General features: G+C 44.3%; 1 protein-coding gene across 1 annotated transcript; it reads right to left on the bottom strand.

Annotated features, from left to right (window-relative positions):
• Positions 1 to 18,885: 18,885 nt before the first annotated feature.
• On the bottom strand, positions 18,886 to 19,632 carry LOC141021731 (uncharacterized). The gene is made up of 2 exons (XM_073497589.1): positions 19,285 to 19,632; positions 18,886 to 19,224 (listed from the first exon to the last, which is right to left on the bottom strand). Exons 1-2 carry the CDS (start codon positions 19,630 to 19,632, stop codon positions 18,886 to 18,888), a joined length of 687 nt encoding a protein of 228 aa, XP_073353690.1.
• Between the last annotated feature and the right edge of the window lie 6,724 nt (positions 19,633 to 26,356).

The raw sequence follows: 26,356 nt of genomic DNA, 5'->3' as shown, positions 1-26,356 counted from the left end.
TCTAATCCGTTGATTCTCACGAAGATGCTCAGGAAGCTTCAAGTTTATCATTCTTCGCTCTTTTTTCTTCTCCGGCGGATTCAATTCAAGCTTTGTCGATCATATCCTTTCCTTGTTTCAAATGTTTTCTCAAGCCGGTACATCTCTTAATCATCCACCTCTTGCTATTCATGTTACCTGGAGTGCTGAAGATATCCCAGAAGATTCAAGTTTCCATTCTTATTCCTTCCAAGCTATTTCGAGGTTGTGACCTCGTTCAAGACGTTCAAATCAACCGGTGCATTATCTCTTCCTAAGCAATCGTTCAACGGTGTCTTCTTTTGAGTGGGCCCTAACCCACAGGTCTTTTCCCAGGATCTTGCCTGACTCTTCTAATTTTCCCGAAGCTATTCCCAAATTCATTTCAAAGTTTGATGTAAGAATGGGTTATCATCAGTCATATGTCTTTCTCCAATATCTTTCAAATTCTTTTCATCGTTGATTCAACCTTTCTAATTTCATTCGGAGTGCCTCAACAATTCATGGTGGTGTTTCTCATCGTCATTCTCAACATTTGAAGACCGAAGAAGAGTTTCTCTTAAATCTTGCTCCATTCTCTTGAAGATTCATGGTTCTAGCTTCATGCCACTCTCATAATTGTTTTCGATTGTGAGAATTCTTTTCACCCATCCGGAGCAATTCATGAGTCTTTTCAGTTTGATTCTCCGAAGGCCATCATTTCAGAAGATTTCTTCCTTCTAAGTTTTCAGCCTCGTTCTCCAATTATTCTAAATTGATGTCTCTTCGTTCATCTCCTTATTCTTCCGGTGCATCGTTCAAGTATTCTCTAATCAGCTCGTGATCTCTTCGTTCACTTGTATCTAAATTCTCTCAAGTTTCTTCGTTCATTTTCTAATTCTTCCCGGTGTTTCTTGATCTTTTCTTCGTTCATTTTCAATTCTTACGGTGGTTCGTTCAAGAGTTCTCTTCCTTCGTTATCATATAGATTCATTCGTTCTTTCCAATCCTACCGGTGGTTCGTTGAAGACCTTCCCAAGTTTGCGCCATATCTATCTTAATCCTTTCTACGAAAATAAGTAGTATGCTAAATCCATTGCTTGTCATCAATGTAATTGGTGAAGGATAAGCATAATGTAATTCTTATTCTTGTTTCATCCAAGTGATTAATTCCTTATTCCGGAGATTCATCAAAATTCTTGATCTCATTTGTTCATCTTTCTTTTCCGGAGTTCCAAGTTTTCCGGAGCTCCATCTAAATCATCGCAAGGCTTCACCTTGTGTTCTCAACTTCTCTTTCTTTTATCATCCTTTTATTACCGGAGTTCTTCATGGAGGCTCTACATGGTGGTTCATCAAGGATTTAATTCATTCTCGAAGTGTTCTTCAAGATTCTTGTTGGAGGAGTTCAAGCATTCTTCATCTTGCATTCCGAAGTGCAATTCTCTCTATCTTATCTTTTGAGATAGTGTTATGTCATTCTTGATAATTTCCCTTCGCGTTTCATGATTCACAAGTTTTCAAGAGTGATATATTTAAATCCATCATTTTCTGTTCGTTCAAGAGATCTTTCCAACCAATCAATCTTTTTGTTGGAGTTATATTGGGTTATATTTCACCTAAAGCCTTCCCTAAGGAATGTTGCTATTATGGTGCTTATCAATGATCCATGTTTTCTCCTATCCTCTCGACGAGAGAAGTTTCCATCTCTTTGTTGAACTTAATCAAATCAATGGTTTTCGTTAGTGGCCGTTTGTCACCTCATAATTTTGAGATGTTTCCATAAGCCACTACAAACTTATTCTTCTCGTTGCTAGTTTCCCAAGAACTCCGTTCAATCCTTCCTTGCAAGGATGCTCTTGAAATTCAATTGTGGTGGAAGTTGTCATTTTCTTCTCTGTTCCTTTATCCCAACAATCTAGCTACTATTCTTTCGTTCCGGAGGCATTGTGATGTTGCTCTCTTCACCCATCATCTCGTTTTGCCAAGATCATATTCTTTTCATGCTTACCCTTTTAACCAGAGTGTTGTGCTCTCATTCAAGTTCTTTCATCTTATCAAGTCTTGCATCTCTTTTCAACCGGAGTGCTGTCCGAATTTGATATTCCTTGTTCCTTGTTTATCTCGTTTCGACCAGAGTGGATTCAATTCCTTCTTGTCCATTTTGCTCGTCATTCATAGTTTTGCAAGCTCCAAGGTTCACATGGTGTTCCTTGTTTCTCTTTTCTACCGGAGTCTTCTCAATTGTGTTCAACTCTGTCGTACTCTTCTTTCAAGTTTTCAACATCTCAAGGTTCGTGGTTTCACTCTTTTGTCAAGAAGCAACTTTGTTTTACCTCTTCCCCTTCCGTTTTTTCCGGTGTCGTCCTTAGATCTCGGGACGAGATCCTCTTGTAGTGGTGGAGTGTTGTAACGCCCTAAGACCGACGCTCCAGACACCTTCCATGTTCTTTGTGATCGCTATGTGTTTTATTTGCTTGTTGCATTTCATCATTGCATCATCCGCATTGCATCCGCATGTTTTCTTAAAACTCTTTGTTCGTTCGTAGTTGCCGCGACCCTCAGTTGTCCGTTCCGAGACCAACCCGGGTTTTCGAGTCCCTCTTGTATGGCCGCTTAATCTCCTTGCTCAGTGCTCAAACCCCTCGCGTGCGCATCCGAATCTGTCCCGAACCTGACCCCAGCTGTCATGACCATTGGGTCCGGATCATCCCCAAATATCTATAAAACATCTCCGTTTTCCTATTTAGATTCCCTACCTATATATATAGTCTAACCCTAGCCCTATCCCATCCATCCATCAAATCCTCCCCGCCGCTGCTCCTCTCTTCCTTGGGATCGCTCCCGATCCAAAAATCCACCAACCAGAGCCAGCGCCAGCGCCCGATCCAGATCCTCTCTCGCCCTCCGACCACCTCCCTTGTTCTCCGCGCCGCTCCATTCCTAGCCTCCCACGCGCAGCCGCATGCCCGACCTCGAGCTCTCCCGCAGCCAGCCGGCGCTTGATCCAGGTTGGATCGAGGCCACGGCCTTTGCTCCCTTTGTCTCCTCTGCCCAAGCCACCGCAAGGGAGATGCCCGAGCGCTCCTCCTCCTCGCGACCCGCCGCCCCGGCGAACCACACCGCCGACGACCACCTCTAGCAGGAACGTACCCTTCTTCTCCATCCTCCCCTCTGCTTTCTTCTTCCTCGCCGGCAACGCTCTCTCAGAATCTCTCATCTCTCTCGCTTCTCTTCACAGGAAACAAACCATGCCTGCTTGTCCATGGAGATGGAGCCGCGCCGTCCTGGTCACCTGCCACCTCGGGTCGCCTCTGCTTCGTCCTCGCCGCCCGCTCGTGCTCCGGTGAGCCCTGCCGCTGCTCTCCTTCTCTTGTGTTCTCTCTTTCCTGCTATATCCCCTCTAAATTCTTCCCGTGCCATGGCCTTGCAGCTCCTGCCGCCGCCCTGCCCCGTTCGTCGCCGTCTCCGCCAGATCTGCCGAGGCCTTGCATCCCCACCTTCAGATCGCCGCGCCGCCCCACCGGAGACCGCCAGCACCATCGCCGCCCTGCTTCCCCTGCTTCCTCTGCTCCGAGGACGAGACCAGCGCCAAGAACCGCTCGTCCTGGAGCGTTGACCGCGCCCCCTCCACCTCCTCGTTCGATCCCGCCAGCGTGGACGAGCGCCAGGGCCCTGCCGCGCCTTGCCCTGCCACGTGGGCCACCGCATCCCCAGCTGGGCTTGGCCATGGGTGAGCTGCCCCCCAGCGCCCCTCTTGTTTTTTTTCTCCTGTTGGGCCAGCCTGCAGTTTCGGCCCGATAGCATTTTTTCCCTGTCTGCGAATTTGCCTAATTATCCAGAGAGTGCAGTTTTACAGAAAAAACCCTAGTGTTCATGCATCTAATAACTAATGAATCATGCATCATATGTAAATAATTTATATATGAAAAGTGCTTAGAATTTCATCTAGTTTCATAATATGCCACTCTCATCCATGTTTAAAATGTTTAAAATGCTTTTATTTTAAATTTGCTCGAATGCCATGTTAAAATGATTTATTTCATAACTAAATAACCGTAGCTCCATTTTAAATAAACTTGATATGTAAATGGGGTAGAAAAATGCCTAGTTTAACATGGTGCACTTATTTTGCATGTTTAACAACTCTAAAATTGTGTATAGGGAAGAACAGTACCATAACCAAAATATGCTTATGGGGATTTTCCGGAATTGTTGTTTGTTGTTTCCGGCCTCATTTAAATTGCCTAGATAGGTAGTTTTGTTATGATTCACCCCTTGCCATGTTTAATAACATTTCATATTTTTGGGTACATAACCAAGAGAGAACTTAATGAGTCATGTGGTGTTTCGTCAATATGCAACTCGTTGCATATTGAGCTCCACTTAATTTGTAGTGTTGTTTGTTGCATTTTGCCATGCCATGCTCATTAAATCGGACATGCATCATACTTGATTGTGCATCATGCCATGTTTATGTGATGATTGTTTACTATGTTGTTTGTTTCTTTCCGGGTTGCTTCACTCGTTAGCTTCGGTTTCGTTCCGGAGTTGTGAGGATTCGTTCGACTACGTCCGTTTGTCTTCTTCATGGACTCGTTCTTCTTCCTAGCGGGATTTCAGGCAAGATGACCATACCCTCGAAATCACTTCTATCTTTGCTTGCTAGTTGTTCGCTCTATTGCTTTGCTGCGCTACCTACCACTTGTTATATCATGCCTCCCATATTTCCATGTCAAGCCTCTAACCCACCTTTCCCAGCAAACCGTTGTTTGGCTATGTTAATGCTTTTGCTCAGCCCTTCTTATAGCATTGTTAGTTGCAGGTGAAGATGAAGTTTGTTCCATGTTGGAACATGTTTATGTTGGGATATCACAATATCTCTTATTTATTTAATGCATCTATATACTTGGTAAAGGGTGGAAGGCTCGGCCTTATGCCTGGTGTTTTGTTCCACTCTTGCCGCCCTAGTTTCCTCCATACCGGTGTTATGTTCCTTGATTTTGCGTCCCTTACGTGGTTGGGTGATTTATGGGACCCCCTTGACAGTTCACTTTGAATAAAACTCCTCCAGCAAGGCCCAACCTTGGTTTTAACATTTGCCACCTAAGCCTTTTTCCCTTGGGTTCTGCAAACCCCCCGGGCCAGTGCTCCTTCGAGTGTTGGTCCGAACCGAGCTGCCTGCGAGGCCACCTTGGGGAAACTTGAGGGCTGGTTTTACTCGTAGCTAGACTCATCCGGTGTTGCCCTGAGAACGAGATATGTGCAGCTCCTATCGGGATTTGTCGGCACATCGGGCGGCTTTGCTGGTCTTGTTTTACCATTGTCGAAATGTCTTATAAACCGGGATTCCAAGACTGATCGGGTCTTGCCGGGAGAAGGTTTATCCTTCGTTGACCGTGAGAGCTTATAATGGGCTAAGTTGGGACACCCCTGCAGGATATTATCTTTCGAAAGCCGTGCCCACGGTTATGAGGCAGATGGGAATTTGTTAATATCCGGTTGTAGAGAACTTGACACTTGACTTAATTAAAATACATCAACCGTGTGTGTAGTCGTGATGGTCTTTTTTCGGCGGAGTCCGGGAAGTGAACACGGTTCTTGTGTTATGTATGAACGTAAGTAGTTTCAGGATCACTTCTTGATCACTTCTAGCTTCACGATCGTTGTGCTGCTTCTCTTCTCGCTCTTATTTGCGTATGTTAGCCACCATACATGCTATTGCTTGTTGCAGCTCCACCTCACTACCCTTTCCTACCCATAAGCTTAAATAGTCTTGATCTCGCGGGTGTGAGATTGCTGAGTCCTCGTGACTCACAGATTCTACCAAAACAGTTGCAGGTGCCGACGATACCAGTGCGGTTGACGCAACCGAGCTCAAGTGGGAGTTTGACGAGGACCTTGGTCGTTACTATGTTTCGTTTCCTGATGATTAGTAGTGGAGCCCAGTTGGGACGATCGGGGATCTAGCATTTGGGGTTATCTTCTTTTCATTTGGATTTGACCGTAGTCGGTCTATGTGTGTACTCTGATTGATGTATGATTTATTTATGTATTATGTGAAGTGGCGATTGTAAGCCAACTCTTTATCCCATTCTTGTTCATTACATGGGATTGTGTGAAGATGACCCTTCTTGCGACAAAACCACAATGCGGTTATGCCTCTAAGTCGTGCCTCGACACGTGGGAGATATAGCCGCATCATGGGCGTTACAGTATCGAACTGTGGTTCCTTGGTTATTGCACTGTGCGTGTTGTTCCCGTGCCGTGTTGTTATTTTGCGCAGAGATAACTTAACCTGGTGCATTCGGGACGCCCTCTTCCTTACGAGGATTTTGTTTCCTCGTGTCCATCTTGACCTGGTGGTCTGTGTTTGCTCAGGAACTGCAAAAATTTGTTAGGAGGTGCGCTAGAAGATTTGCCGTCCACCCAAGCCTTGACCTGGCGCTTTGTATCGCGGTACCCGAGGGGCACGGACTAGGAGAGATGCGCCAGTTTTGGGCTCGAACGAGGGTGGCTCGCGAGAAGGCAGAGAGGAGAAAAATGCTCGCGAGGGCACCTGCCTAGCCCCCTCGCGAGGTATGCGAGAGAGAGAACACGAGCGAGCCAGTGCCGGAAAATCGGTAAGTGGCGAGGGAATCGAATCAGCAAGGAACACCAAAAGCAAACTTGGATTAAGGAAAAGCGAGCCAACTACGGAAAGCAAATGAAAAGATGCGTCCCACACCTAGTCTAGTCTTCAAGTCTTCTCACCAGCGCGGAGCTTAGTGCTGCCGCTAGGCGTGGGCGGGAGCCCGAGGGCCTGAGGCCGGCGCTCCTGAGACTCCGGGGCGTGTACAGCCCTACTCATTATTACGTGAGAGTGTCACAGGCGGCGATTCTTCACAGGCACCGCGCCTTCTTCACAGGCTCTGGGCCTTTCTTCACAGGCTCTGGGCCTTTCTTCATAGGCTCTGGGCCTTGCTTCATGGGTAGAAATTCCGGAGGTGCTGGATGTTCCAGGCATTCTGGACAGGTATCGTGTCCTGTGTCTCCAGGTGCACGGCGCCAGGCCTGGAGATGTGGACGACCTTGAATGGGCCCTCCCACATGGGTGAAAGCTTATGCAGCCCTTCCCTGGAGAGGACCCGCCTCAGGACGAGGTCACCTGTCTCGAGCATCCTGGAGCGGATGTTGCGGCAGTGGTATCGCCGCAGCGCTTGCTGGTACCTTGCTGCCCTCAGTGCGGCTTCGCGACGTCGTTCCTCCCCCAGCACGAGGTCTATCCCCCGCGTGGCGTCCTGCTGCGTTTCATCGAACGCCAGGACCCCTGCGGCGTGATGCTTGACCTCGTGAGGGATGACCGCTTCAGCTCCATAGACAAGGAAGAATGGGGTCTCGCCCGTTGGCTTGGTGGCGGTGGTGCGGGGAGCGCAGGTGCAGCGCGGCCGAGGAATTTCCTGGCAGCTTCCCTCTTCGCGCGTGGGTACCGGGTGTGGTGGATCACGCCGTGGGGCCGCTCGCCTTGGTGCCAAGGCACAGTCTTGGGGCAGAGGTGGTGGAGGCGGTCCATGAGCCACGTCGCCCGTGGCTGGCGGAGGGCGAGGCAGAGAGTGGGACGGCGCCGGGGAGCCCCCTGTGGCGCGGACGAGTTCGGCGACGCAGTCGACCCAGTCCTCATTGAGGTCATCGACCGGGCGATAGGAAGGAGCTCGTTCGCCATGAGGAGCGCGGCCTGCGCGTCCATGGGAGCGCGACGTGCGTGGGACGAGGAACCGGCCGGGGTCAGCGATGGAGTGGCGGTGCGGCCGTCCTGCCGCACCGATGGGTGCAGCGAGGACGCTTGCTGCTCGTTCCCCGTCGGGCCGGTGGCGGCGTTTGCGGAAGGAGACGGAGAACGACGAGGTGGCCCGCCGACGGGAGCCGTCTGAGCAACGCGGGCGGTGAGGGAAGCCCGGCGCTCAGCTCGAGCGCGGCGAGCGTCCGCCATGGAGACGACGGAGCAACGGAGCGACGAATCGACGAAAGGGAAGCTATGGCGCACCCCTACCTGGCGCGCCAAATGTCAGATGTGGGGTTCCGGCAAAACCCATAATGGTCGAACTAAGGGGTGCGCGAAGTCTTTCTCCCCCTACCGACTTATGCCCTAGCTAGCTAAGAACTCGCGGACGAACTCGACGCACTCGCAACGGAGAAAGACACGAGATTTGTACTGGTTCGGGCCACCGTTGTGGTGTAATACCCTACTTTAGTGTGTGGTAGTGGATTGCCTCTTGGGCTGATGAAGAACAGTACAAGGGGGAAGAACAGCCTCCTGAGGTTGAGGTGTTCTTGTGCTCTGTGGACTGGTGGATGAGAACTCGGTCAGTTCCCCCATGTCTACTGTGGTGGCTAGCTCTACTTATATAGGCCCTGGTCCTCTCCCCAAATATTGAGCGGGAAGGGAGCCAACAACGGCTGGCAAATTTGAAAGGGGACAGCTAGTACAAGCTATCCTGACAAAAGCGGTCTTCGCCTGCAAAAGGCTCTGGTGGTGACGCCGTCTTGTGCTCCATGGTGACCTCCGTCTTGCCGTCCCGCTGGTCTTGGTCTTGTTGCACCGATATGGAAACCTTTGCCTGATGCCTCGGTACTCCGCGCCTGCGCCTGCCTCCTTAGCACCAAAGAGGAAACAAGGACACTGCGCGCGCTGGCGCCCGCCTGGTGCCGATCGTCATAGCTCACGTCACGAGAGCCTCATGAGGTTTGCCCTGCCTTGATATCTCCGCTCCTCGCGAGGCAGCCTAGTGAGGCCGCTCCCGAGGAGGTCTTGCACTGTCCGCCTCGCGAGGCTTGGCCCCTCGCGAGGGTCTTGAATGCTTTGTTGATGAAGATGGGCCATACAGGCCCGCTAGCATAGCCACGCCGTGGCCGTAGGCAGGCAAGTCCGGGGTCCCCCGTTCCCAGAACGCCGACACCCATGGAGATGCTTCCTTCAGGCCTAGTGCGGGCGATCGATGGCGGTGAAGACGGGGATGGGACGTGACGGACCGCTAAACCTAGACAAATCTCAGGGAAAGTGGAGCTGGGAGGTCGAGCTTCGAGAGGAGAAAGCTTAACTAGTGTGGATCGGGCATTTCATTGAACACCTCATGTGCATAGGAGGTGAGCTAGAGCACCACAAAGCTCTCCTCTCACCGGCCAGAAAAAATAGAGCACTGTGGAGTGCTCTGGCGCGGCGATGGGGTATATATAGCCACCTCATTGGTCCCGGTTCATGGCTGGAACCGGGACTAAAGGCCCCCCTTCTGTCCTGGTTCTAGGCACGAACCGGGACCAATGGCTGTGGGCCAGGAGCGAGGACCAGTGGTCCCGGTTCGTGACTGGAACTGGGACAAATGGGTCCAGACGAACCGGGACCAAGGCCCCACGAGGCCCGGGCGCCCCCCTGGGCTCACAAACTGGGACGTATGCCTCCATTGGTCCCAGTTCGTGACTGAACTGGGATGAATGAGCTGGCAAGGCCTCAACCAAAGCCCTGTTTTCTACTAGTGCTGCTACATACTCGGCAATATCCTTCTTCATACCTGTCCACCAGAAATTTTCCTTGAAGTCCAAATACATCTTGGTGTTGCCCGGGTGTATCGAATAAGGCGAATCATGAGCCTCCTACAGAATCAACTTCCTGATCTCTGGGTCATTTGGCACGTAAATACGCTGCTCAAACCATAAGGTTCCGTGTTCATCCTCACGAAAACCTTCTGCCTTTCCTTAATTCATTATGTTCTTTATCTCCGCAATTCCTTTGTCCAACTTCTGGGCTTCTCGGATCCTTCCCAACAAAGTAGACTGAATTCCCAGTGTTGCAACATATCCTCTCGGAACTATCTCCAATTGAAGGTCTCTGAGATCATCGGCTAACTCTTGGGGTAAACTTCCTGCTGTGAGGGTATTAACATAGCTCTTGCAGCTCAATGCATCTGCCGCAACATTGGCCTTTCCTGGGTGATAATGCAATCTCATGTCATAATCCTTTATGAGCTCCAACCATCTGCTTTGCGTGAGGTTCAACTCCTTCTGCGTGAAGATGTATTTCGAACTCTTATGATCCGTGTAAACATCATAATGATTTCCGATAAGAAAATGTCTCCAGGTCTTGAGTGCGTGCACTACGACTGCTAACTCCAAATCATGCGTGGCATAATTCCGCTCATGAGTTCGAATCTGACGTGGGGCATATGAAACAACTCTTCCTTCTTGCATCAGAACATCTCCAAGTCCCTGATGTGAAGCGTCGCAATACACCTGAAAATCCTTGTATATATTCGGAAGAATTAGCACTGGGGCTGTAACCAAACGTTTCTTCAACTCCTGAAAACTAGCCTCACATTCCTCGGTCGAATTAAACTTGGTGTCTTTCTTCAATAATTCTGTCATGGGCTTCGCAATCTTGGAGAATTCTCAATAAACCTCCGGTAATATCCTGCAAGTCCAAGAAAACTGCGTATCTCTCCGACTGTGGTGGGTGCCTTCCATTCGGTGACGGCTTCAACCTTGGAGGGGTCTACTGCTATTCCTTCCCCTGATATAAAATGTCCGAGAAATCCAACTTCCTTCAACCAAAACTCGCATTTGCTAAACTTGGCGTAAAGTTGATGTTCCCTGAGCTTCTCGAGAACCAAGCGCAAATGTTCCTTGTGTTCTTCTTCATTCTTCGAGTAAATCAATATGTCATCAATGAAGAACACGACAAACTTATCCAAGAACTCCATGAATACCTTGTTCATCATACTCATAAAATATGCACGGGCATTAGTCAAAACAAAAGACATGACCGTATACTCATAAAGCACGTACCTCGTGGTAAAAGTTGTCTTGGGTATATCCTGTTCTCGAATCTTCAGCTGGTGATATCCAGATCGAAGATCAATCTTGGAGAAAACTTTTTCTCCTTGTAGCTGGTCAAACAAATCATTGATCATTGGCAGAGGGTACTTGTTCTTGATCGTCACCTTGTTTAGCGCACGATAATCTACAACCATTCTCAAGGATCCATCCTTCTTCTCAACTAGAAGCACTGGGGCTCCCCAAGGTGATGAACTTGGTTGAATATAACCTTTCTCGAATAATTCCTTAATCTGCTTCTTAATTTCCTCCAGATCATTGGCGGGCATCCGATACGGTCTATTGGATATCGGTCCTATGCCTGGCAATAGCTCGATCAAAAACTCAATGTCCCGATCTGATGGCATGCCGGGCAATTCCTCGGGGAATACATCGGGATAATCCTTCACAACCGGTACTTCCTCGTCAACAACTCCCTAAATAGAATTCACTTGAGTCCTCCTTGGCATATGCCTTGACACATACTTGATCCGTTGCCCCTCTGTGGTGGTGAGAAGAATAGACTTTTTTTTACTATACATAGTAGGGCAAAACCCCACTGCAATTTTTTTAAATTAAAGGAGAGCAAAAAATACAAGGTTCAATATACAGCAAGGCTTGAGGTAAGCCAAAAAAAGAAGGAAAACCTAAGAAAACAGTGCAAAGCACGTAAAAAACCAAAATTACAAGGCCAAATTATCCAGCCAGGAATAATAGGCACTAGCATATTTCCTCTTAATCCTAAATCTGAGCAAGTTGAGTTCTTCCAAGAAAGTGGCTTTCCATCTCTGAATGTTGGGGCGAATGGCTTGAAAAATGAGATTATTCCTGGAGATCCAAATAGCCCAAGATGCAAGGATAATGATTTCCATGAAAAAAGGTACATGTCATTTCTGCCTGATGTCAGCAAAAGCTTCCAGAACTGAAACATTGACTTGTCTTGAAGGGCACACCAGGTCCCAACATTGAGCAGCAAAGGGACAAGTCCAAAACAGATGTCACAAAGTTTCCTCCTGCTGACAGTTGTTAACAGCACAGTTATAATTATCCAAGTGAAATGTTTTCCTTCTTAGTAAGTTCCTTGTGTTTAGTCTATCATGCAGAAGCCTCCAGAAGAAAACTTACTAGCACAATCAGAATAGACTTACTAGCACAATCGATGTTTCCCAAGTACTTGGATAGCCAATCCATACCTAGGATCACGTCCAATCCTTGGGATTCTAGAATAATGAGGTCTGTGGGAAACACATGTCTTCATATGGTCAATGGCAGCTGAAAACTTCCCGACTAGCCGTAGACTCTGCTCCTGGGGAACTCACTAACATTGGTGTTTTAAGGGCTACGGTCGGCAACTTAAACTTATCCACAAACCCCCTTGATATGAATGACGAGGTCGACACAACTACGCCAAAGAGGTTGTACACTTGCCGCATCACTTATTACTCTACATTCATGTCGATCCATTATGGCTATTTTGGTTCAAAGGAAAAAGTGAAGAAAAAACAAAGCAATAGGAAATTTTCCTATGGTACTCTACTATTCAATTATTCATGCATTTGGTTGAAAGGAATGGAGCAAACCATCCACCTAGACCTACTTTCTAAAATCCTATGCATGAAAACAAGACTAAGTGCATTAGTGGCAGAATAACATTCTAATTGTACACCTTTTCATATGGTTTCACTTTAATTTGGCCATGTTTCTTTGCATTCCTCTGCTCTTCCAATTCCTGTGAACCAAACAGCCAAGTTGACAGAAATCCTGTGTTTACAAATGCTATATTTCCCATATGCATTCCTATCCTATTCTGTTGTTTTTCCTATGACTGCATTTTTAGAATCCTGCAAGCCAAAGGAGCCCTTACAGAATTACTTATGTTACAGATATGTGTCAAAGAAAACTTTGAGTGGTTTGTCCTGCTCCAGTAGCGACGTCGTCCACCTCACCTGAGCTGCACCATCAACAAAAGCATCAACCATGCCACACATCACGACTCCTGATAGTCTTTCACCGCCTCAGATCTCCTTCCTCATCGCTGGTAGCCACCGTAACTGCATCACCATCATCGACTTAGCAGATGAACCTGAGGAGTACACGGGTCCGCAAGAGAGGTCGCACTCTTTTTTCTGCTTATGTTATGCATGCTTAATATTACCTGCTACTTTATCGTCATGTTCACCTCTTAGACTCCATGTCATGTCCAAATTAATGTTCAAACTTGAGTTTTTGAATGCTTGTGGGGTACATATCCAGGTAGCAATGAATAGTATATGTGTATTATCTGGTTCACCCAGGGTATGTCTATGATGTTCATCTTGGGTGGGAAACAAACAGTAAAGCAATCATCATCTGTATTTTTATTAAATTAAAGCTATCATCAGCCTACTATCATTATTTTTGGATCTATCCACTAGTTGTTACCATCACTCTAGATTTCTGCATGCTCTCCTTACATAATCTCACTATATTTTTTTCGTATGCATCTCAGATATTGTAGACAGTCATGCTGAACATGTAGAGAAAAACATAAGTGTTTTGCGCGGCAATACAATGTCATGCAGGCATCGGTCGATGGTGGGTTCAATGGAAAACCCTCCCCCTCCTGAAGAATGTAATCCAGAGGAAGATATATGTTCAGAGTCGGATTCAGAGGGAGCTGGCCACTGCTATTTACCCCCCGAGGTGTTTGCTCTAACTTGGCATGATGATGTTGGTCATATCATGCATATGTTTCCTTGCATTGCTTACTTTCGACATCATATATGTCATCTGCTTAGTTTAGACATGTTCTATAATGCCACCTGTTTAGTTTCTATATCATATATGTGAACTATGCAATCTCATCTTTTTTAGCTAGCCATAATAGATGTGAAATATACAGTGTCATCTTGTTTAGCCAGACATCATATATTTGAATTATATCTTGTCATTCCTTTTTTCATTACATTTCCGTTTGTCGACAATGTTTGTACATTCAACTAGTTCTTCCTGTGAATCAGCTATTTGAGTGGGTGATGGAAAATCTGGAGTGAAAACAAGGTCTTCAGAGCAGACAGTGCAACCTGTCGAAGCAGATCCCATGCTGGGTCCAGATAGCCCCTCACAGATGGATTTAGAGACAGATGACCAGTCCTATTCCCCCACCGAGGTGTATGCTCTAACTTGGCACGGGTATACTGGTTGTATCATGCATATGGTGTCTTGCATTACATAGTTTAGACATCATATACACAATATTCAACACCATGCTCTTAGTTCAGACATCATATATGTGAATGCCATCTGCTTAGTATATAAATCACATATGTGAATTATATCATGCAATCCTGATTACTTAGATAACATTATGTGAATTATGTCATGAGAACTGTTTATTAAAGAAATCATATAATTATCTCATGACATCATGTTTAGTTAGTCATCATATCTTTGAATTATGTCATGTTATCCGGTTTAGATAGATATCATATATGTGAAATTATGTCATGCTATCCTTTTTAGTTAAACAATATATATGTGAACTATTTCATGCCCTCATTTTCCCTCAATATCTATTGCATCTGTCTCTCATATAAGGTCTGTACATTCAACTACTTTTCTTGTTTATCAGCCATTTGAATTGGAGGGGGCGATGGCAGTATCTAGCGGAGTATAAACACGGTCTTCAAATAAAACAGTGCTACCCCTTGACGGAGATAGCACCCTTGTTGTACATGCACAAGAACCATCCCTACCACACCTAATCTAGACTCCCGCACATTGTACCCCTACTCCGATGGACAGAGAACCAGCTTCACCCAATCTAACCCCCCCAGCAGATAGTAACCCAGTTCCAGTTGACACAGCACCATCTCCACCACAGAGCTCCCAAACAAGAGTAGTTAGTAAGGCAGCTCCAGTGCCCAAAGCGCGAGGACTACCACGGTGAACCCCAACTCCACTAGTTAGTACACCTATTCCTGTGGACGAAGCACAACCAGCCATTCGTAGTTTAGCATATATTGCATTTTATGTTGTTAAATCCTATGTGTGTATATTCCCATCATGGAAATATTATACTGAAGGTGAAGGAAAAAGCCAGTTGCAGGTGTTTTTCCCGGAGTTATGTGTAAGTAATGTTATTCATGGCAATTACTTTGCTCTGTCCCATACTTTCTACCTCCATATTGGTTATAATACAACAAATGTTCCCATTTTTTTTTATAGAGAAGGAACGATTTGGAAACATAGGATGAGGTAACCTGTGCTAATACATGCGCTATCTTGATGAATGCTTTGTGGCAGTATCGCAATTACTTGAAGAAAACATACTTCGCTCGCAAAGAAACTCATCAAATTCCTTTACTTTCTCCTAAGACAAATTTATAGGGCGATGACTGGGAACGCCTTGTTCTATACTAGTCCAGAACCAAGAATGTGGTAAGGTCTATCAGATCATTTTTTATTTTGAAGTACTATATGCATGTGTCTTAATGTACTCTATTCTTGTAGAACAAGTGCTTAAACCTGAAGAACAAATGTCTCAGGTAAGATTCATTGCGCTGGTGCATACTGCTTTGCTCTTGTATCACTTATTTACTCATACAAACTTATTTTAAAATTGAAGGATCCAATCAAAACTCCAACGGCGCAACAGGTATGTCTAAACATGTTTCTTTAACTGGTTTGCTCTTCTAAATTGCTCTCTGTTAATTTCAATTTCAATTGTGTATTCAGTTCTCTTCTCATATCATGCACATTACTAGCATGAAAACAGAGCCAATAGTGTTGTTGTACATGTATACCCGTGGTACCCATCTGAACTCTTGCTGTGCCATGTAGTTTCCCACACTTGTATTCTTTCAATGTTTCTTTGTCTTTAACTGATATGATTTCAACTGTGTCTCTATTTTTATTTGGTATGAAAATGTAGTGACCATATCACACAAACATATATATATATATATAGGACAAATGTTTCCTACAAGCAGTGGTAGTTACCACCACTTGTGTTTTGTATGTTGTATGTAGTATCTGTCGAAACCAAGAGTATGTATGTGTAGTATGTAGTATATAACAATGATTAGGTAGTATATATACTAATTTTTAGGTAGTATGTACCATTTTTTGAGTATGCTCTTTTTTACGTACAAATATGTACGTATTTCACAATTATAACAAAAACTATGGACTCATATGCAATTTATATAGGGAAAATCCATCCGACCACCCGGTGGTAGTTACCCCACATGTCTCATATACTACCATATGGTACTATATATACTATTTTATTATTTTAAATATGTTCGTATACTATATCCAAGATATTTCAAAGCAAGTTAAATGAAAAAATTGCATATGAGCCCATAGTTTTTGTTATATTTGTGAAATGCGTACATATTTGTACGTAAAAAGGAGAATACTCAAAACATGGTACATACTACCTAAAAATTAGTATATATACTACCTAATCATTGATATATACTACATACTACACGTATATACTCTCGGTTTTGACAGATACTACATACAACATAGAAAACACAAGTGGTGGTAACTACCACTGCTTGTAGGAAACATTTGTCCTATATATATATATATATATATATATATAGGTAAAATGCATCCTACTACCGGGTGTAGCTACACCCATTTCTCATATACTACCACGTGGTAGTATATACTCTACTTTATTATTTTTAGTATGTTCATATACTATATCTAAGATACTTCAAAGTGAGTTATATGAAAAAATTGCAAGTGAGCTCATGGTTTTATTGTATTTGTGAATACGTACATATTTGTACGCAAAATAGAGTATGCACAAAATATGATACATACTACCAAAAGAGTAGTATATATACTGCCTAAACATTCTTATATACTACATACTACGCGTACATACTCTCCGATATGATAGATACTACCTAGAACGTATGAAAGAAAAGTGGGAGTAACTACACCCGGTAGTAGGAAAAATTATATATATATATATAATTATATATACAGAATAGTTATTCTGATAACACTTCCGCACTGCAAGCTAAAGGGAAGTGAACTGCATATTTTGTACGGTGAGCACTGCAATGTTTTACGGGAGAACTACTTTATTTTTTGGCGGTTCGCCCGTCTGTTGTGTGTGGAATCGGGTGTTGCGGGATGATTTAATTTGTTTCTGGATGCTATTCGACCTTTTTTTCATTGTAATTTGTTGGAAACGACTAAAATTTGGGTAAATCGAGCGATTTGGCGGAGGAGCTTTGCTCTATTTGTTCGTGTTCGTGTCGGATCTGACTTTTTGGCGGTCGAATGTTGTTTCTTAGTGGGAATTCTTTGATTGTGTTCGTTTAATCGATCCCTTTAGTGTATACTTTGCGCAATTTTGAGGAGTTAGTTTTCAATTCCTATGAATTTGATTGTGTGGGCCGCTGAGCTTCCTCCGCTCCTGTGTTCTTGTTTGATTTGTTGGATTTTGTGCGTTGATGCGTTTTTTGGATCTTGTATTTACTTTCACTATTTGTTTGGATTCATTGTATTGCGGCTGTAATCTTCTTATTTTGAATTGTAATTTATAAAGAAAAGCTCATGTTGTTCATCCAGCGACATGTGTCCCATGTAATTTTTTGCGGGGTATTCTTCGACAATTTAGTTATTGGGAATTTTTAGGCGAATTATGGAAGTGCGAGTGAATTGGCACCTCTGTTGGCCTCCCACGTGTCTGTATTTGTATTGCTTTAATTTTGTTGTTGCAATTCTGGGATGGAAGAAAAAGAGGAAGGGGAGGAGTTGTGTGAGTCTGGAGAACGAATGGATAGGTTTTATGTAGCCAATTGAGCAATAGAAGTAATAAATGGTGTGGTTAGTGTTAGGTGGTGGATGGATTCTGATTCAGTCTACGTGAATGCATTTGAGAAGCAACAACACTACTTACTTGAATCTAATGAACTGCATTGTCATATTAAAACAAACTGCAGAATGCGTGGATTGTGTTTTTTTGTTATTGTTTATATTTTTATTGGGCCGTGGTTTTTCGTGGTGTGTGGGAATATTTTTATTTTTAGTGGCCTCTCTTTGCGTGTTGGGCCTGTGTTGGGAGCCAAAACGCATTCGGCCCAAGTAGGACTGCCAGCACGGCTAGTTCCCAATGTGTTGTGTGCGCGCTAGTGTTTAGTCCCACCTCGCCCGCCGAGAGCGCGCTGGACCGATTTATAAGACCTGGTGAGGCAACGCTCTCGAACTCCTCATGTTACATATTTGGGCGCTTATACACGACGCTCGCTGCTCTTTCCTCAATGACCTATGGGCCCTTGTGTGTCAACTTTTTATTCATATTTTCCTCTTACATATATTTCTAATATAGGGTGTGCACTTCTTAGTAAATCATTTTGCACTGCATTCATTAGCTTTGTGTAGTGCATGTGCACACATTCGCACTGCATATGCAGGTGCATTTTTGTGCACTGCATTCTGGTCGATTTTTTATTGTTTTTCCTCTTACCTATTATTTTCTAATATACGGTGTGCATTGCTTGGTTAGGTCTGTGTGCACTGCATTCGTCCGAGTCCTGTACTTCATGTGCACACATTTTGCACTACATATGCACGAGCATTTTTGCACCATGCAGGTGCATTTCCTGGTCAAAATTTTCTTAGTGTTTTTCCTCTTATGTATTCTTTCTAATATACGGTGTGCACTGCTTTGCTAGTTCTGTGTGCACTTCATTCATTAGAATAATGTACTACATGTGCCCACATTTTGCACTACATGCATCCTATTTGTGCACTGCATCTTTGTCTGTTTTGTGCACTGCTCGAATCACATACTTTATGTGCACTACATTATGTTATAATATTGAACTCTAGTTTTGTAATTGAAATAAACTTCTTCATAACATAAGCCAAGTTCATCATTACAAGCCATTCTGTATGACAAGCAAACTAAGTTCAGCAAAACCAAACGATCACAAGCAAACTAACGTTACATAAGCAAACAATAGAAAGCAAATTTGATGACAAATCTAAAACGATGCGAGCAATGTTGGTTCTTGGCCAGCACCGTCTGCTTCTTCACCAGGTAGAGTCTCCCGAGCTACTCCTGGCGCGCTTCTTGGGGGGCTCCTCCTTCTCCAGCTTTGCACGACGAAGGCCATCCTGGGTGAGGGTGATGCGGTTCCATATCTCGTACGCTTCATAGGCGTCCTTTATCGCGTACTCGATGTGCCTCATGGACAGAGGCAGGGTGGCCCAGCGCGTGTGTTCTTCGGTGGTGATCTTCTTCTTCATGTTGTTGTAGTAGTCGTCGTTGAGCATCCCGGCGACGTCTGCAAGGGAGTACAACTCCTTGGTGGCATCTGGCACCCTCCATTCTTTCAATGGGAAATGCCCTTCCTTTGAGTGTGGTTTGAACTATTGATTTACGTAATTGGAAGTAACCAATTAGGTTTACGACAAAACCTAGAGATTGACGCGCTCTAGCCTGGTTTTGTCGTCGCCGATGGAGAAGCCAGCAAACGTGTACATGGGGTCGGCGAGGAAGTTGTCGAGGACGGTGCACCTTTCAGCGGTGCTCCGTTGGAAGAGCAGCACCGGCTGAGTCTTGCTGACGGAGAGTTGGACGAGGGCGGGTTTCTGCATCACGTCAGGCTTGTTGTTGTACTCCAGATCAATTCCGACGATCTTGTGGCGCTGGATCCTGAGCTGGCGCTCGTACTGCTCGAGGGAGGTCGCCATCTGCTTCTTGTCGTTGGTGTGGATGACGTGCAACTTGGTGTTGCCGTGGGCCTCCACGTTCATGTACTCGTTGACGAACCCCATCGCTGGCAGTAGGGCTTGGTGTCTTCTGTGGAGATGTATGTGATAGAGCGATTTGGTGGCACTGCAATGGATACTTGTGTTGTTGTGGATGAGAAAGCCTTGGCAGGGGTCTAAATTTAAGGAGGGGGATGGGCGCAACGGATGAACTGCATGATCTCGCTGACGATGCGGTTGTGCAAATCGTGGGTTGGGGTTGCGTCTGTGATCGTGGGTTTGTGGCGACGGCACCGCTCAGATTGGGCAGTTGTCTCCGAACGTGGTTTTTTTAACGTGGTTTTATTTTATTTTTCATCAGTAAATTTTGTTAACCACCACATTTTGTGCGAACGACCATTGTCATGTTATATGTATTATACGTGTTTCCGAAACTGCATTGCATATGATACCGCACTTCTTCGTCTAACAAAATGCACTGCATTGTCTAGAGCGTAATGCACCATGTTTTTGCGTGTACTTACTGCAGCTCCTGGAAAAAAGTACAGTATATTCCGCAATTTACGAGTATTTCACTGTGAACTAGACCATGTATGTATTTTGAAACTGCATTACTTATGTTACCGCACTACTTTTTCTAACCAAATGCACTGCATTGAATAGAGTTGCGTATTGCACCTGCTTTGCGTGTACTTGCTACAGCCCCTGGCACGAGAGGGGGTGGTTCCCCCCCCCAGTTTTTTTCTTGTGACACTTATTTGAAGGTAGACTTTTTTCGGACGCGTTATCTGAACACGCGCGTTGTTTTTTCGACTTTAACTTTTTTACGAATTGCATGTATTTATTTGTTTGACTGTGCAAACTTCATTTTTCTTTGCAGCGAACTGCACCTGGTACTAACTTCTTTGTTTCGATCTGGTCCGTCTTATTTAGCCGACCCGTTTTGGGCCGGCCCGTTTTATGTAACTCTTTCCCACGCGGGCCTCACACGTGGCCCTCCCAAGCGATTCCACTGCTCCGGTCAAAGGGAGAGACTGAGAAGAAACCTCTCCCCTCTCTTGCAACCGCTCCCAAAGCATCTCTCCCTCGAGCAAAACCGCCGTTGCCCACAGCAACCGCCGTCGCCCGCGGAACCGCCATCCTCAAGAGGTCCTTATTCCTGCATTCTGCGTCTCTGTCCGCTCCACCAGCCCTTCCTGCTCTACTCCCCCAGCCCTTTCCCCTCCGTTCCCGCCCCCGCCCCCACCGCCGATGTTCATCCCCTTTTTCGTGGTATGTTTCTCGTGCCCTCTGTCGTGATCGTCCCCTGTTCTAGTTTTGTGATTCTCGTAGCGTTGATGCATTTTTTGCTTACATATTTTTTTCCCGTAAGCATGCTATTTGATCTCGATTTGAGGTTGGTACTCGCGTGTGCTCTGTAGGTAGAGCAAGGTGCATCTAGGTTTTCGTCAGATTTTATCTTTTTTTTGTTGCTGATATCTGTCATTCTGTCCTTGTGCTGCAGGCAAATGACATGTCTTCGCCATGTAGAGTAGGAGGAGTTCAAGGTATGTGCACTGCTTACTTTGGCCTTGTTTATTTTCTGTGATGTATATCTAGTTTCCTAGTTCATCCTGCAGATTTGTTTATGTTGTGTTACTTGTCAGCGTTCCTTTGCATTATTTGTCATGTGATGTTTTGTAATTTTTGTTTCCGGTTTTTATTGAATCCAGTAGGTGATTGCAGTGGTCATAATGATACACCATTGGCTCTCGTTGTCCTGGTGACAAGGATCGTGGTGGTGAGGCAGGATATCAAGTGAATTCACAAACTGAATCTTCTCCCATAAGTGTGGCCCCTCCTTTTGGTATGTGTTTGTTTTTTTTCTTATTTTTAATTTGCCAATTTGGTTGTATCCCTCTTTCTGTTGTAAATTTCATATGTGTCCTGTGAGTTTTGAAATGGATTGTTCTTATAAATACCTGCTATTTTTTATTTGAATGCTTTGTTTATTTTGTGTATGCTGCTTACTTGATGTTGTACAAACTGGTGTTGCCTTGTTGTATCTAGTCCGACATTTTTTGGAAACAAACATGAAGTTAGTGTATGTAGCACTGCATTTATATGTATATGTGAACTCTACTATATGTATGTGTGAACTGCATTGTTGTTTTATTCAGGTTTTTTGTATACATATGTGTGTACTCCATTACATTGATATATGAACTGCATTAATATTTATTTAGCTTATGGTTGCACCACTACATTTGTTCTTTTTGTGCACTTTTTAATGACCATAGTTAAACTTCATTTTGACGCAGTGTCTTTTTTTCATGTTGGGGCGCCTGGGTTTGAGGAGGTTACTCAATTGATTGATTATTATTTTGCAAAGGGTGGCGTTGGTGTGAGCTTTGACCAGAGACGTCCCGTCTTGTGTGAAACACAATCACAATCTGTTGATGGTACCGAGGAAGTTACACAGGAGTGGATGGTCTCGGAAGAGCTTCATGCGTATGAATTGAAGCAAAGCAAGAAGAAGATGAGGTTTGAAAGTGACTTAAAAGAGTATGCGGAGAAGGAGAAGCAGAGGAGAGTCGTAGATGGTGCCAAGGGTGCGAAATTTGTCAATGTCAAGCAGCCTGCTTTGCAGAAGAAGAGACTGAGTTTTGTTGTTGAGGAAGGTGGTACTCTTCGGCGGAGTCCACGTGTTGCTTGCATGAACAAGAATCTTGGTAAGAGAACTGCTGAAGCTGGTGCAAAGGATCCTCAGTGCAAGCGACCACATGTCAGTGAAGGTGTCAAATCTGACGATGACAACTTTGTGCTTGCTGATTTTGTGAGGGATGTTCAGACTGGTAGACGAAAAGATTGTGGTCCATCTAAGAGTCAACCCAAGCGTACCCGTGATGATGGCGATGAAGGTGTTAGTGGTGACTCTGGTGGGGCGGCGGATGCTGTTCCAATGGTTTGTTGAAGTGGACTACATTTGCTTCCTTCATTGTTATTCTATGTGTCTTTTTGTCTATTTTTTATGGCTAATCTTCTAATGTGAACTGCATTTTCCTTTACACAGAGGAAGAAGTCTAGTAAGAGCAATGCAACTGAAGATGATGCCAAGGGAAATGATGCTCGATTTAACAGGACCGTACGTTTGTCGCTCCCCACTGTTTGCAAAGCTGCTGCTTTATTGAAAGAAGCACACTTTAATCGTGTTCGGGATGCTGGATTCAGTGTTGTCTTTGAATTGACAGTAAAGAAAAATGTGTCACGCATTCTTATGTGCTATCTGATGGGAGTGATTGACCCTGCCGCGATGATAATGGACTTTGGGAATGGCAGAGTTATTCGAGTCAATTGTGATGTAGTTCATCACATTTTTGATTTACCTATGGGATGTCACACTGCACCCATGCCTGCTACCAGTGGCCATGATGACTCGTTGTCTGCCCTCAAGGATGAGCTTGGCTTTGACCGTTCAAAAAGTATAGGTGTCAAGGACTTGCTTGAGAAGTTGGAGGTGTTGGTGCAGGAAGATGATCATGTGCCGGTTGATCTTGCTGTCAAGGTATTCTTCCTTATACTTTATCAGAATTTGCTGTGCCCCGGGCCTGCAGTTCATTTGTGCAGGGTTGCTGCCATGGTTCAGAACATGGATTATGTGGCTATGGCGCAGATGGACTTTTGTCAGCTTATTGTTAATGAGCTGCAAGCAGTTGTAGTGAGGTGGCAGACAGAAGGCAACAAGCAGAATTGTGCAGAGGGTTGTGCCATTGGCCCCCTGATTATGTATCTTGATTGTTTGAAGCTTCACAAATTTTCAGTTATGCACACGTTAATGCTACGCGCATCATACTGACGACCAAGGACCTGATGAAGTTATACAACGATGATATGCTTGTCAAGGGAAAGATTTATTTGGAAACTTACAAATTTGGGAAGCTGTCGGTTAGTGCAACTGAGTTTTTAAGATCAGAGTTTTTTTTAAATTACAGTCATTATAAATCTAAACTTTCTAGTATTCACATGTGTACTTCTCTTCCTTTTTTATCTTTTTTGGAGTAGAAGGCGTTAGGTGATATTGTGTACAACTGTCCTGTTGTAGTGCTATGTGGCAGCTCTGATGCGGGGCCTAACACTCATGCTAGGTTCTACGAGCCTATCTGTAGCCGTCTTCCTGCATGTGATGATGAGCCACCTCCTACTCATGGTTTCACGGCTCGTCGGATGTTTGATAGTAGAAGCTCTTCCGAACACACATTTGTTGGCGGGAAAAACCACGAGGAGATTGATGAGCTTCTTCTGAAGGTTTTGATGTCGACTAAAGATTTGCCAACCTCTTGTGACAGGTTGAGGACAGTTGCTGGTTTTTTCCTTGTTGGCCATGCCCCCCGGGAAGAAGATATTGTTGCTGCTCATAATTTTGATTGTGGCATGGTTGAAAGCTTGAAGATTGCAGTGACGAATATTTGGTCTTCGTATGCTCAGTTGAAACATTCACGGGAAGAAAAATGTGCTCAGTATGAGAAGAATGATGAGCACATTTTTGATGAAATGAACCAACAGGACGCTGGTGCCGGCGCTGATAATGTACGTTGTTCGTTTTTTGTCCTATTTGAACCTCTTTCGTGTATTATGTGGACTGCTCCTCACTCTTTGTTTTTTGTCATAGGCTGGAGTGGAATCTTCTAGTGTTCGTGGATCTAGGGACGATGGAATTGGTCAGGTACAAGTACTTCTCCCATGCCTGTTCTTCCATATGGCATCTCTTCTTGAACTTTGTATTTTTTTGCTTTCCATTTTATTGTTTTTTTGTGTACCTCATGATTGTAAAATTTGTACTGCTTGTGCATAGTTGAAGTTTTTATTTCCTTTTTTTTGGCCGTTACCATCTTATTTGGTTTTTGGTTTGTTCTATGCCCGTAGACTGGAGTTGCTGCTTGTGATGTGCACAAAGTTTCCTACGACAACCCTGAGAAGGATTAGGACTTGGCTATTGCGTCATCTCCTCCGGATGTTGTATCTGATAAGGTTTAGTGGAATTACTTCTTCTGTTAGTGGGTTGAAATCTAATTTTTTGTTGTTGTTATAAGCTTGACGTACGTTGTTCTGTTCACTCATATGCATTTGTTTTTTACATATGGGAGTTGCATAGTTTTACATGTGTGAGCTTCAGCGTTTGACATAAGTGAACTGCAGTTCTTTTTTGCATATGTGGGATGCAGTGTTTGACATAAGTGAACTGCAGTTCTTTTACATATGTGCACTACAGTTCTTTGACATATGTGGGCTGCAGTCTTTGTCATTAGTGAACTGCATATGTTTTACTTATGTGGACAGCAGTCTTTGACATAAGTGAACTGTGTGTTGTTGTGTTAATTATCCCCTCGCTCACTTGTGTTGTTGTATCTTTTGTAAACTCTTTTACATGCTGGAGATGAAAACGTAGAAGTTCATCAATCTGTTGGCGTTGTTCATGATGATGTGAACCATGTGGTTTGTGTTGTTGGTGGTGGTGGCAGTGTGGATGCTTCTGTATCGGTTGTCATTGACAGTGCATAATCTTCTGTAGCTTAGGAATCCCACGATGCTGTTGCCCCTAGTCGGCACGAAGATTCTGATGTTGGCATTGAAAAGCCGCTGGAGAATGTCAATCCTGCTGGTAGTGTTGCTACTTCTCCTGTTTGTCTAGCGTCCAACAATGTTCCAGATGTATTCAGGGTGGAGCCTAATGTAGTTGAAGTATTTACGGACGTTGTGTTTGACGGGACTATTGTAAATCCAGAGAATGCTGATGTTGCTACAGTAGGGCGGTCTAGTGAGGTTGTGGTGGTTTCGTCGCAACCTAGCCAAGAAAATGTTTTGGTCAGCTCACAAGAACAACACTGAAGTCAAGTGTTTTGTTTCGAATAGTGAAGTTGAAGTTTTTCTCGTCCATTTTTTTGTTACTATGGTAGCTGCATTAGATGTTTAATGATAAGTGAAACTTCTTCTTTTGTTGGTGATTTTCAAAATAGCTAGCGGAATTTCCTTATCTTACAATAGAACTTCATTCTTTTAGAAAAGTGAACTTCATCTTTTATTTGTTCCTTTTTTCTTTTTTATTACAGATGACGAACTTCTTGTTGTGACACCGTCGAGCATTGACACAGCCTTTCTCAAAAGATACAATGAGTTGTACACTTCTGTTACGAGGGCTCGGAGGGACAAAAACAAGAAGTATGGATTTTTTTCTAAATTGCTTTGTTCATATGTATTTTCTAATCGCAGTCTTTGCCCTTTCTCGTTCTTGTTATTTTTGTAGTATCTTATGTTTCAGTTTTTTTTAAATCGGGGACATGATTGCTTTTAGGACTGAGGTGGCCGATATTACCATTTGCGAAGTTGGTCAATCATTTTGGGATAAAGGGATGCTCACTACAGGCCTTGCAGATCTCGCGGTTTCTTTGCTGGTAGATAAGTTTAAGGGATGTCCGATGATGGTTGTCTCGTACCATATTTGTGTAAGCACGGATATTTTTTTTTTTGTTTTTTGATTCTTTTTTTCTGATTTCGTATGATGACCTGTTTGCTTGAGCACTATTTCTTGTTTGGTTTTGTTTTGGCAGACAAGTACTTGGCATGGTGGTAGTGTAGGCAGGAGTGTTAAATTGATATTCTCTTCAAAAGTCGAGGAGCATGTTGATAAAAAAGATATGGTGAGTAACGTTTTTATGTTGCAAAAACCATTTTTTGTGTGTTGGTTTTTATAGCGTTCTGTTTCTTCTTCTTGTAATACTGTTATTTTATTTTTACTTCCAACAGGTCTTGTTTG

Source organism: Aegilops tauschii, chromosome 4 (genome assembly GCF_002575655.3).
Source record: "Aegilops tauschii subsp. strangulata cultivar AL8/78 chromosome 4, Aet v6.0, whole genome shotgun sequence".
Lineage (NCBI taxonomy): Eukaryota > Viridiplantae > Streptophyta > Magnoliopsida > Poales > Poaceae > Aegilops > Aegilops tauschii.
The sequence above is the reverse complement of the archived record's forward strand: the minus strand, read 5'-3'. Positions and strand labels throughout refer to the sequence as shown.